The sequence below is a fragment of the Chanodichthys erythropterus genome, chromosome 8 (assembly GCF_024489055.1).
Source record: "Chanodichthys erythropterus isolate Z2021 chromosome 8, ASM2448905v1, whole genome shotgun sequence".
Lineage (NCBI taxonomy): Eukaryota > Metazoa > Chordata > Actinopteri > Cypriniformes > Xenocyprididae > Chanodichthys > Chanodichthys erythropterus.
Genome location: NC_090228.1, coordinates 12,095,877 through 12,110,169, shown reverse-complemented (window position 1 = coordinate 12,110,169; position 14,293 = coordinate 12,095,877). Strand labels below are relative to the sequence as shown.

General features: G+C 38.8%; 1 protein-coding gene across 1 annotated transcript in view; it reads right to left on the bottom strand.

Moving 5' to 3' along the window:
• Window positions 1-10,805: 10,805 nt before the first annotated feature.
• Window positions 10,806-14,293, bottom strand: part of pdzrn4 (PDZ domain containing ring finger 4) — a 30,075-nt gene continuing 26,587 nt past the window's right edge. The window contains exons 6-9 of the mRNA XM_067391003.1: window positions 12,780-12,881; window positions 12,486-12,582; window positions 11,684-12,430; window positions 10,806-11,560 (exon numbers count right to left, since the gene is read on the bottom strand). Of these exons, the coding sequence (XP_067247104.1) occupies window positions 10,806-11,560; window positions 11,684-12,430; window positions 12,486-12,582; window positions 12,780-12,881 (1,701 nt within the window). The remainder of the gene's footprint in view (window positions 11,561-11,683; window positions 12,431-12,485; window positions 12,583-12,779; window positions 12,882-14,293) is intronic.

The window sequence follows — 14,293 nt, the reverse complement described above, 5'->3', positions numbered from 1 at the left end:
CTTTTAAAACGTGAGGCAATAACGGAAAAATAGAAATAGGCAAACAGCAGAATTGACAGATACAAGTTTTGACATGGAAAAAAAGAAAATAAGATAATAATGAGCGCCCCCTCCGCCATGTTGCCGTCATATAAAACAGTTGTCATGCCAACTTGCTACTGTAAACAGAAGCTCGCAACGCTTGCCCCGCCTCCGAGTTCTTCTGATTGGTCCACTGTTTTGGAACTGACATTGATGAGCGGCGCTTTTAACTTGACACGGCGTCTTAAAAACGCGGCGCTCATGTGAGAGGCGCTGCAAAAGACGCGAGACGCGAGCGTAACGGTCATGCACGTCCGTCAAGCGCGTGTCATAGAAAAACAATGGGAAAGTAGCGCTTTGGAATAGAAAAACGCGTTCTGTGTGAACGGCCCCTTAGCCAGTGTAAAAAAATGTGATTCTTACAAATCTGTTTCAAGCTACATTCGGAAACGCCAGACGCCAGAAACAAGGTAGTTGTTGCAAAGTGACGGACGAGCAGAAAATGACAATATAACAGAGACATGTTTTGAAACTGGCGGAGACGACAGCACGAAATAAGCCGTTCATACCAGCCTCCTAAACGTTTCTGCCATTGCCTCAGAAGACGCAGTAGTCAAGTGTGGCAGATATACATCGTTATGTAAACTGCAATATATTGCAAACCCCTCCATGTTGCGGTTGTTGTTGTTGTTATCATAGCCTATGCCTACCAACGCAATGTATTCAGGTGTTGTGCCAACTTCTGACCCCCGCCAAATTATTACCCCTTAGTAGGTTTAGGATTAGACGTAGGGGAGGGGTTAGGATTAGGGGGGATTAGGATTAGGCAATCAGGTAGCGACTTCAAAGAGGGTGGTTATAATTTGGTAGGGAGTCGAAATTCAGCACAACACTGAAAAACGAAAGTACGGCATGGACACACAAATCGGATCTGAACAGTTGCGATATACAATGTGGACATCAATAGTTTTAAATTAGATTCCAAATGGATAAACAAATAATCTGATTTGGTTTAACAGTAGACTAAACATAGCCTAACTGTACTTCCTTAAAGTTGTCTCAAAATTCTACATGTTTGCTATTCAATCGATTTAATTGGAATTTAAAAGGCATTCTTATTTCAATAAATCCTCTGTGTAGATTTTAATTGGGACTGCCCACTTGCTTACATCTAATGGACCCTCTTTTATTTTTAATTAAAATAAAAGCTTTCCATGACATACATGCGCTGATCCCATCTTCACTCCTAACGCAACAAGTTACTCAAGAACACTCAACTTAACACAACAGTCTGGAGCCGAAGTAATGTGGCGCCAAAGTATGTTCAATACATTGGATACACAAATGCAACAAGTCTCATTTGCAGACCCGCTTGCATCGACTGACTTTTGGTTATGAATCCAATCACAAACAGAACTTTCATTGAGTTTAATTAGTTAAATCAATATCTCCATGTAGGACTGTTCATCTTTCTGTCAGGTAATCTGATTAGTCTGCACATAGAGTGGCTGGGCGTTTACTTATACACTCACATCCTTTCCTCAAATGAATCTTTTATTGATCACAGAAGTGCATGTCTGACTCTTGCATTATGCATCCTGCAGTTTGTGCACTTTTGGAGTGATTTAACACTGCATTTATTGTGGAACAAAGTGTCATATTTCAATTGAATTCCTTCTACTAAAGAAGAAAAACAATGGCATTAGGGATAATATTTTCTTTCTGAAGTCAGTGCTCTGCTAAAATGTTGATTGCATATCAAACAATGAGATAAAATAAATCAATAACCTGCCACAATGTGAAATATCAAACATCCGTCTCCTTTCTGCAATAAAAGTCTGGCGATCACACTTCTGTTTCCTGTAAAGTCTGAATCAGCCAGTTCAATCTTCTTGAGTGGATCTCTTAATTTATTTTCACCCGCTCTTCATTTTTCATGGCTTCAAAGGGATTTCAAAAGGATTTCTATGAGAGGGGTGCCATCTGCGCTCCTCAGTCGGAACAGGAGTGGGCCGTCAGACTTCACACCTCCATAAAGTTTTTCACAGAGAGAGAAACAAGTGGAAGACCAGCCACATTCATGTTTATAAAATGAGTCTCACTTACTGCACCAAAAAACACTTAGAGTAGTGTTGGAGATGGAGGAAGAAAGGAAACTCCATATGGCTGATTGGCACATGCCATTTCAGGCTTATTAGATCCAGCACTCAGAATATTGGGGAGCCAAGCTGAACAATGTGCACCGCAATAGCGGATGCAATTATTTTAAAAGGAAAAACTAGAATAAATCAGTTCCTTTTTAAAATCTATATCAAAATTTTATGTTTAAATATAAATGCAATAAGGAAAGTATATAGTTATAAACATTTTTAAATATGTTTGTCAATGGCTGCCTTCGGAGGATGCATTCCAAGGTAGGAGGGCATCAGGGCACATCCGAATCAATGTTAGAGATTCACTTCCTGTCACCTGAGATACCTTCATCTTATTGATTTTTTTAAAGGCAGCATAAATGTATCCTTTGCTGCCTTTGATATCCTACAGTGCTTTCCATTCTATGACAGCTGAGCTAAAAATAAAAATAAAGATGGCGTCTGAAAGTTGTGGTTGGTGGTCATTTTGTATGTACAAACCCGATTGCAAAAAAGTTGGGACACTGTACAAATTTTGAATAAAAAAGGAATGCAATAATTTACAAATCTCATAAACCTATATTTTATTCACAATAGAATATAGATAACATATGAAATGTTGAAAGTGAGACATTTTGAAATGTCATGCCAAATATTGGCTCATTTTGGATTTCATGAGAGCTACTACACATTCCAAAAAAGTTGGGACAGGTAGCAATAAGAGACCGGAAAAGTTAAATGTACATATAAGGAACAGCTGGAGGACCAATTTGCAACTTATTAGGTCAATTGGCAACATGATTGGGTGTAAAAAGAACCTCTCGGAGTGGCAGTGTCTCTCAGAAGTCAAGATGGGCAGAGGATCACCAATTCACCCAATGCTGCAGCGAAAAATAGTGGAGCAATATCAGAAAGAAGTTTCTCAGAGAAAAATTGCAAAAAGTTTGAAGTTATCATCATCTACAGTGCAATATCATCCAAAGATTCAGAGAATCTGGAACAATCTCTGTGCATAAGGGTCAAGGCCAGAAAACCATACTGGATGCCAGTGATCTTTGGCACTGCATCACATACAGGAATGCTACTGTAATGGAAATCACAACATGGGCTCAGGAATACTTCCAGAAAACATTGTCGTGAACACAATCCACCGTGCCATTTGCCGTTGCCGGCTAAAACTCTATAGGTCAAAAAAGAAGCCATATCTAAACATGATCCAGAAGCGCAGGCGTTTTCTCTGGGCCAAGGCTCATTTAAAATGGACTGTGGCAAAGTGGAAAACTGTTCTGTGGTCAGACGAATCAAAATTTGAAGTTCTTTTTGGAAAACTGGGACGCCATGTTATCCGGACTAAAGAGGACAAGGACAACCCAAGTTGTTATCAGTGCTCAATTCAGAAGCCTGCATCTCTGATGGTATGGGGTTGCATGAGTGTGTGTGGCATGGGCAGCTTCACATATGGAAAGGCACCATCAATGCTGAAAGGTATTTCCAAGTTCTAGAACAACATATGCTCCCATCCAGACGTCTTCTCTTTCAGGGAAGACCTTGCATTTTCCAACATGACAATGCCAGACCACATACTGCATCAATTACAGCATCATGGCTGCGTAGAAGAAGGATTCAGGTACTGAAATGGCCAGCCTGCAGTCCAGATCTTTCACCCATAGAAAACATTTGGCACATCATAAAGAGGAAGATGCGACAAAGATGACCTAAGACAGTTGAGCAACTAGAAGCCTGTATTAGACAAGAATGGGACAACATTCCTATTCCTTAACTTAAGCAACTTGTCTCCTCAGTCCCCAGACATTTGCAGACTGTTATAAAAAGAAGAAGGGATGCCACACAGTGGTGGCCTTGTCCCAACTTTTTTGAGATGTGTTGATGCCATGAAATTTAAAATCAACTTATTTTTCCCTTTTTTTCTCAGTTTAAACATTTGATATGTCATCTGTGTTGTATTCTGAATAAAATATTGAAATTTGAAATCTCCACATCATTGCATTTTGTTTTATTCACAATTTGTACAGTGTCCCAACTTTTTTGGAATCGGGTTTGTAAATGTATACATTTTTGACCAACCTTTTTCACTTTTGATGTCCTTTCTAGTGAGAAATTACTATTGCAGTCATTAAATATTCACTTAGCTATCACCAAGGCTCACATTATTTTGTTGTAGATCATTAAACAAATGTTACACTGTTTCAGAAGTCTGTCCGAATGTACCTTCGTGATGTACCTTTATCTGCAGAAGCTGCCTGCAAAGCAAGGCAACAAGTCAGCTGCCTAAGCTTTCGGACACAGCCAATATTTCACTGTTTTTTTCCTACACTAGTTAATTTTAAAGCTGCAGTTCGTAGGTTTTGCCTCTTTCTTGCATCTCTGTTTGAAACCTGTACTTGCAGTTATTTGCAGAATTATCATCTTTACGTGGGTTGTGCATCAGCATGGCTCCTCAGAGGGGATGAATCTAATGTTTTGAGGAGAATGTTTGCTGTCAGTCACCACACTGCTGGATACTGTACTTCAGAATCACAGATTCTATCACCAAAATAAGAATATTCACTGGAAAATGTCAACATGAACAAGTAACAAATCTGACATTTTTGTTCAGACCAACTGAGAAAAAAGGCATTACAATAAATCTCACTAGCAATGGTGATTAAATATAACGATTGCTTATCTCATATCCAATCAAAACGTGCAAATTATTGTTGTTATACTTTGTTCTCACATTGTTATTGTTAACAACATTAGCATTGCATTGCTATGTGTATTTAGTGTGTATTAGTGTTACCTGTAGAAATTTCTGTACAGTCTAATCTCTAATCTCTAAAAAAAAAAAAAAAAAAAAAAAAAGAGCTTTAAGTGGTTAAACAGTGAAAAAATTAGTATTTTAAAATACAAATGTTCTATAGACTCTCAATATGAGTGCACTAAGCTGCGTGCATAATAATATAATTATAATAATTATATAATTAATGATCAAAATATTATCAAAATGGTTTTTAGATGGAGTACAGCATGTCACACCACAGGACGTCAACTATCCAAATGTATTCATCTACACAGTAACAAAATACCTGAATGCATGTTTTTATCAGATTTGAGTACAAAAAAAAAAAAAAACTCAAAAGGCCATTAAAGCTCATTTAATTCAAATGAAACATTTTTACTAAAGAAATTGTGTTTTTGAGGGATATAAAAGGAACAAAAAGAAACATCCTTGCCATGTATTGCTCTCACTGGGGTTTTGAGCATTTTTAAGGACTGGCGAGCTACAAAAGAGTCAGACAACAAAGAGAGGATCTATGAGATGTGCCAAGAAAACATCTCACCTGTGCTGGATCAATACAGCTGAACTGAGCAGCTATAGAAAAGAAGACAGCTGAGCATCTTCAGTGAAGAAAAGGAGAAATTATCTTTTGTCATAAAACATCACTGTTTCCTTTCCCAACCAACACCCATCCAACAGCCAAATTTCTGCAAATCACAACCTATTCTAAACAAAAGAACAATAATAATGCGGAGGCATTGATCCACAATACCAAACTCTTATTCCATTAATATCAGTATGTTACTATAGATTTCCAATCTGGATAATTGCTTGAAATGGCATTTGAAATACAACAAAGTCAATGTAAGAATAGGTTGAATGTTCATTCTTTTGAAGCAAAATGAAAAGAAGACAAAATGAGACTGAAAAGTGTATTTGTGTGTGTGAGCTGCTGGCATGCTGTCAGCTCAGCTAATTATTACTATGCTTCTCCTCCTGTGTGCTCATGTTTTTGACTGCCAAAACTTGCCTGTGCTAAAAACTGCACCTTAACAAACCAATGAGAGCTGAGGGGCCAGGAGGGGGTTGATTTGAAATGTGTAGTGCACCTGCTGAGATCTGAGCATGGAGGCTGAATGGATTTTCAATGGGCCTTGCACTACATGCAAAGATAGAAATGAAATCACTGCATAAATTTAAACTTTCATTAACTTTGTCATTGGACATCAGTCAATGTCCTTCATGTCGCTAAATTCACCAACTCTCATTGACAACGAGTGACTTCAGGTCAGTTCGCTTCTGCCTACACTATCAGTGTGAACGACCCTTTATGTGTGACACAAAGTCACCAAACCTGCCAAGATCTACAGATGTCCTCATCTATTTTTCCTCTGTCTTTTATTTCTTCCCTCTGTCTATACAAAATATTCCTTCTTGCCTGCAGAAATTTATTCTTTTTGTTCTCAGTGTGCACAAGTGTTGTTTTCCTGAATGCGAAACATGAATCCGTAATGCCGCGTGGAGGATTAGAGTCACTGCCGTGTTTGTAGGAGCACTGCCTTATAGTTTCAGGTTGACTCCATTTCCATGCACAAACAGCTGCGTACTGTGGGATTAACACCCATTGTTCAGTGAATCTCAACATGGGCACTGATGTCTCACAGTATAAGCCTTTAATTATGCCAGACACTGTTTTTCTCTGTTTCAAGACTCTGTTTTCAAATATGGTATTTCATAAGACTCACAGTGAACTGCACAAGAAAAATCTAACAGTTTTAGTTGAAATTAAATCATGTAACATTATTGTAGTATTATATAGAGTGCAACAGTTGGGTTCCGGAACTCCATTCATTTTCTCCATAAAGAAATTGATTTTGAACGATAAATTATAAACCTTTAAAGACAGACTTACTGCACTCTAAAAAAGAATTGTTGGTTTAGCTTAAAAAAGTAAGTTACCTGGTTGAGTTCATTGAAATTAAAAATTTGAGTTAATACAACAAAGTTTATTGGTTTAATCAACAGAAACTCTGAACCACATTAATTATTGAAGTTGATTTGAAAAAAGAATTTTTTTTTTGATAAAGCATAAACATTTTTTTTTACAGTTTGTGAGCTACGAGGTTCTTAATTGATGCTATTTTCGTCTGATGAAGCCATCAGCCCGCATTATTTCAGCTTATTTAAAAAAATAATCGTTAACAGTGGAATTCCTGGAGAAAAGCTACATTACCCATGATGCAAGACAATCAGAGAGTCCAAAAAAGAAAACACGATCCAAAATATCTCTTTAGCCCTGCCCACTTCCATGAAGCACTGAGAATGACGTAATCGAGTCAATCTCTTTTTGTCTCCATCGTTTTTAATTTGATTATGCTGTTCACAATGCTTCATGGGATTCTTATCCTCACTAAAACCTTTAAGAACTTGTGTCTTTGTCTTTTTGTCTGATATGTAGTGTTGTGATTCACATTGGCTTGGTTCATAGCTTATAACTCTTTAACCAAGACTATTTTAAAATCCCTATGGGAAAAATGAATGAAAAAATACTTTTTTCTTCTTTACTTTTTTCACTATTATTTTAGTTTTAGATTTCTGCTTTGACCTGAATTCCTCTATTAACTTTTCATCTCCATCTTATTTTTTGTGTTTGACAGCTTGTTAAAAAATGCCAGAAAATAAATGTTCACAATGCAGATTCATAGCCTGTGTGTCCATCACCAAAGTCAGAAGATGTCATATAGAAAAGATACACTACTGTTCTCCTCCCACCCCGTCAGCTCTCTATTCTTTTGTCTGTTCATCTGCCCTTGTTTTTGGATTCACCCCATTATTTCTGTCATGCTCTCTCATGTCTCTGCTTTCCCAACGGGCTTAGAGAGAACTGGAGCTTCAAAAAACATCAAATACTGCTGAGTTCAGCTCAAGTACACTAAAAACTTAAGAGGAATGTGACACTCTACACCACTGAAATGAAAAGTCATTACACAATATCAGGAGAGAAGTTGTGTCAGGTAAGTTATACTGTGTATTCTGTGTCTAGACGGCTGACATTATTTTCTCACACTCATGTTGTTTCCAACCTGTATGCATTTTTCCCTTTTTTCTTTTTTTTTTTCAAAAAATATTTATATTTTAGGTATACTATATATATATCACACAGCTCTATGAAATGTATGAATCTGACTGGTCAGTCAGTTCTATTTGCTATATATATATATATATATATACATACACACACACACACACACACACACACACACACATATATATATATATATATATATATATATATATATATATATATATATATATATATATATATATGATTGATTGAATGGTTTTGAATGATGTGAGGGTGAGTATAAATTATAAATAATGACAGGATTTTCATTTTTTGGTGCACTATTATTTTAAAGTGGATGAGGCTCTTCTGCTAGGTGTAGTGTGAACATCACAGAAACTGACAGCAGTGCTCTCCATTATTCTTTGTAGTAAAGTAGGGAGAGAGAGAGACAGCGAGGAGAAAAAAAAGGCACTTGCTTTGATATCCCTTCTCCCGTTTCACAAATCTCCGCTCTGTCAGTCATAATGAGCATTTATGAATAAATAAATGTGAAAGAGAACCATAACGAGGTAAACGACTGGCACACATACATAATACAGCATTATTTCGCCATATTCAGTCCGAGAGAACATCTTTCCACATCAGGGCCATAACGCAAGATGGGAGCAATTTCTGTAGCTGGTAATTAGGAAAACTTCATAAATCTGAGAGTTCAGCTTAGGCGGAAGTTTGAAAACATGAAAGATGGGAAGAATCTAATGATTGAACAACTAAAAATGGAGAGGATTTATGATGAGAAGATGGATCCACCCACCTCTACATGCTGAAATATTCAAGAGCTCCTGTGGCATGAATTTTGTTGGCATCCCTGATTTATCATAACACAAAAGAGCCTTCTATCAACTGTATCACACAGGTGATTTGGGATACATTCTTACAATTAGAATACTGTCAATTTCTTCTCAAATTTGGCACATAGTGTTAATTTTAGACCCCAATTAGGATGTCACAACGAAATCAGTTCTAGTGATTCAATGCAGCTAAGATTTATGGCACCCGTGCATGAGATTTATGGTAGTGTTATCACTTTGAAACAGAGGCAGACAGGTCTTTACATGCAGCACACATTCAGACCAAAGATGAAAAACATTAGACTTCAAAAAGCCTCCCTCACACACAAACCACCCTAACAGCCTCGGGCAGCTTTCATCCATTCAGAACAATCTGTGTAAAAATAATATGCACATATTACCAACCTAATATCAATCGAACCTTTTTATGTATTCATTTTGATTATTGGTTTTTAGTGCATTTGTTGTCACACTACAAAATAAGCAAAAGTTTGTCTGGTTTTCTATCTAAATATCCTTAAAAAATACATATACTTGTGGAGCAAAATGGCATAGGACTTGTTTTCAGAGAATATATTTGCTACCATTGGCAAATAAACCAATTAAGCATAAATGTAACATTGTTTTATGAGGTTTGTGCTTAAAATAAGACTGAACAATATGCTAATTGGGTAAGAAAAGTTAATATCTTAGTCAATTTTTGTTTTAGGTATTTAGGTTAATTAAGAACATGATCTTTTTTTGCAGTGCAGTGTTTGAACGGCTGATGGCAAGATAACCATTTAGATATTCGTGTAAAGAATTACACTTATACATAATCAAACAGATCTGATTTTAATGCTACTGTCTGACAGGATGTCAGTTTAACAACGACAGGTGTGGTATTTGGGTGAGATGCGAATCGACAAATGTCAATGTTGTCTGACTTTAATGATATAGCCACAGTTTATCTCAGAAATGCGGTTCTTGATCTCGAGCTTAATTAGTTCAAGCCGTCAATCAAGAAAACGAATCAATCAAAGCCGTAAGCTACAAATATCTTTGTATGCTGAACAAAACTAGAAAATCTGGAAACCATCATTTGAGAAGAAAGGATAACAAAACTGGTAATGTTTATTAACTTATATAACAATAATTTATTATCCTTTTTTACCCCATGTAGCACACCTAGAACACGTAGACCCGGCTACAAAGATGTCTTACACATCAAAAAGAGACTAAAAACATGACGGCAAGATTAATTAGGGTGTCTCTTCACAAACTGTGGTAGAAAAATGAGCCTCCATACAAGGCACAATGAGTAACTCCATGTTTAGCGCTTGACTGAGATACAGACTGGGTCATTTGGCATTATAAAGATGGAATAAGATAACTTATTAGACTCAAAAATATAAATAATGTTCATACAGAGCAGTACAAAAACTGTACGTATTGTATACAATACCATTAAAATGGTAACATTGTGTGGTATGTCAAATGACTCTTGTAAACCCATTAAGCTGCAATGAAGACCTTTACCCATGAAGATCTCGATAAGAACAGTTACAGATATTTACATTTCAGATTTAAAAGATGTAATGGCAGCAAAAGCCAATATTCAAGTACTGTATTTTATATCGCATGAAAACTTGCCGTTTATAAAATACAAATGCATGGAAAGAAACACTACATTAAATGACAATGTAGTGTGTAAAATCCTATTAAAACAGTTTTTTATACATTCTAGTATGAAAACACAGCGAGGTCTGTAACGGTAGTGTAAAGGTGTCAGTATATCAAAAGAGTTTTTGAACATTCACATTTCTTGAAGTCTTGAGTTTAGTTGAAATGAGTTTTCACAAAGTATTACTCGGTTTCACAAAACATGAAAAATATCTGCATCTTCACCTTTAAAAAATGGCCACTTGGAATGAGGCAAGTACATAAACCGAGATCGCCTGGGGTGGCGTTCTTCACTAAACTGTGGTGACTGAAAGGAAGGCATTGTGAACTTTGGTGCCCTCAGGTGCTCTTGCTCCATGGCTCATGAGCTCTTGAATGGTCATCCAGTTGTCAAGGATCTTCTTGTTTCGTTTCTTCAGCATCTTCTTATGGCTGAGCTCCAGGATGCTGACTTCCCCACTTGCCGTCCCCATGGTCTCCCTGAGGCACTCAAGCCGGCTCCTCTGCATGAACTCCCTCCTGCGTCGCTGTTCTCTTGCTCTTGCTAGCTGCTGTTTTCGTTCTTCTTTACTCCAGTACCGCCCCATCTTCAGCTCGCTGACTGCATCGTCATCCGTAGTCATCCCACCGCTGCGTTCCTCTCGGATCCGTAAGGCTCTTTCGCGTAGGATACGGTCTCGTGCGGGCCGACGTGCCACATACCTGGTTCCGTCTGCTCGCACTTTAACTTTCCATTCAATTCGGCCAGGTTGTGAGGGTCCAGGCCGTCCACGGAGGCTGAGGAGGCTAAGCTGGCTCTGGGAATATTCCAGAGAGGAAGAGGAATGTTGTTGTAGGAGCTGTAGGTAACTCTGGTAATGGCGTGTGCCGGGAGGCTGGGTTGTTGTGGTGTTGCTGTGATAGGGCGAATGGTAGTGCCGAGCGGTTGCAACCCTATTCCGGTTTCTTTCTTTCTCACAGCGCTCGTCATCAGCAGGAAGCGCTGGGTCTGACTCCGAGGGGTTACTGGGGCTTTGTTCCAAGCTGCTTGAAAAGGCCTGGCTGGGTCCTTGTGAACCGGGACTCGTGATGGGGGTCTGTAAGGGTGGAGTGGAGCTGGTGTTTGTATGGGCACGACTGCAAGTAGGGCTACTTTGGCTGGGTAAAGACAAGATGGGACTATTGTAGGGACTCTGCAGGTGTTGGGTACTCCGCAGATTCCTCTGATTGGTCAGGTGGACTCGACGCTGTAGCGAGTGGTCGGGTGATCCTTCTGTTCCCAATGGAGTTGAGCGGGAACTTTCGGCTGTATTGTAGGCACTAGAGCTGTCTTTATCTCTGAGCTTCTCACTTTGTAGTCTCTCAGGATGCTCGTTAATATCCGCAAGCTTGCCACGACGCAGTCGACTTTCCTTATCCGTTCGGGGTGAGTCATGCTTACTCCTGCGCAACTGGTGGGCTTGCATGATGCTCTGGCACTCACGTTCAATGCTGCGCAGCTCTTCGTTGAGCATGTGCAGCTCCCGTGCCACTCCACTTCCACCCTGCTCAGTCAGGCTGCACTCGATAGTACTACTTCGCCTGTAGACCAACCCGCATTCTCCACCATTGCGTATCTGGCACTTTAGCTCCAGGAGTTGCTGGAAATGGTCACATTCCACCCCATTCTCACTCAACCTGCCCTCCTGACCCTTCTCCTGCCTGGCTAAGTTAACGGTGTCCATAGGAACCAAATGCGAGCCTGCTTCCCACCTGTCTCGAAGTTGTTTTTGAGTCTGTGTTTGGGGATGAGAGAGCAATTCATATTCAGAACTCTCCTCAAAGCTGCATTTCACACCACTGTCCTTCTCTAGTATGGAAGAGGAACATGTTGCTGTATCTGTACTTGCGGAGGCTTCCTCGTGTCTTTTTGACTGCAAAACATTAACAGATACAACCCCTTAATGCCTTTCAGAACATAAAGACTAAGGAAGTTTTGTCAAATATGGTCACACTTACTCGCTTTGCTTCCCTTTTCTGTTCTTCTAAAATCTCCATCTTCAGCTCCTCTAGAAAATCATGATGGTCCTCATCGAGCCAGCTTCCATCCATCTAAGAGAGAAAAGCCCAATAGGGTTCACCAGTTCACCTGGACTATCAGCCAATCAGAATTTTACTGATATAATTTTCACATGGCTTTAGAGAACATGGCATTTGGTGATTGGCTCAAAATAAATACATAAAGCCACACAAATAAAACTGTGGCATTAATGTGGGATAACTATGGCAACTATGTTTACTAGTCTCACCTGTCCTTCAGGTCTGGTGACGAGTAATACTATGGATCTGGAATTTTCATTTGAGAGGAGAGCAACAGCCTCTTCCCTGTTCTGTACGTCATGACCATTTATCTGGAAGAAACATAGACACAGAGTGACAATTACATACACAAAAAGATAATGACAGAGTGTCAGGATTTCCATACAGGAAGCACACTTCAGTGACAGAAGTACAGCAAAATTGCATTTCCTCATACACACCAAAAAAACTAGGCCCCCCTCGTGAGATAACAACCTCAGTCAATTATGCATTTACTGGAGGAGAGACTTTGAATCGATTACTAAGACTGCCGACTGGGCTGCAGGAGCCAAGCATTTATAAAAAGCGTTGTGACTGTACACGCCCAGACACACAATTAAGCAGCCTCTGACAGGTGCCGTTCATCTTTTCTTCTATAGAGTAATAGCACTGTCAAAAGAAGATAATAGGGGTGGAGAGAGTGAGACAGACATGCACTGAACCACTGTATTCATCTCCCTCAATGTTACATCCACAGATGCCTTGCGTCCTTTGTATCTTGCTCTTTCTTTATCTTCTTTTGCTCATAAATTCTCCAAACCTTTCACCTTACTGTCTCTGCTGAATGTCACACCAACTTGGTCTACATTCGGCAAAAGCAGATCCATTTAAGATTGCTATTTAAGTGCAATTTATCATGATGATCCAGTTTATTTACTAGTGGCTGACTTTGTTTTTTAAGATTTGTATACCCACACACACATACAAATATCTACAATGGGAAGTCTCAGACCACTAGTGAAAATCCATTGTAGATTATTTTAGATTTTATATAGTCATTAAAAAAACAATGAAATATAGCTGCAAACAGCAATTAACAGGGTTCAAGCATTTTAAGGCCTTTTGTTTTTTTGTCTTTTTGATTTTTTGTTTTATTTAGCAAGCCTGTAACCATCTCGATCATACATGGAAAAGACCATTTACAACCAATACAGGCAATTTACAATAGGAAATATATGATTTTTAAAGCTTTTTAACAGTTATCAAGGTTGAGACAAAAACCTAGGACTAGTTCGGCAAAGTTGGTTTTTGAAATAATCCCCAATAGTTAACGAACGATTCAGTGGACAGCGGTGGTCCTACAGGCAAAGTTGCTCAGAATGAGTTCTACCATGTGGAACGAATGTCATGGGCATGCGAGAAAAATTGGCAATACACAATACTTTACGTAAGAGAAAAACGTGAAGGCGTGCCCCGGTGGCCTATTTCTTTCAAATTTCTCAAAGGCCTCTCGGGCTGTGAGTCAAACAGGCCCAGCGACTTTACATTCTGATCGGCCTCTGTTAAAGGGATAGTTCACCCAAAAATGAAAATTTGATGTTTATCTGGTTACCCCCAGCGCATCCAAGATGAAGGTTAAAAACACGAAACGATCGGTTTGTGCGAGAAACCGAACAGTATTTATATAATTTTTTACCTCTAATACACCACTATGTCCAACCGCGTTCATCACTCGATTCGTTTG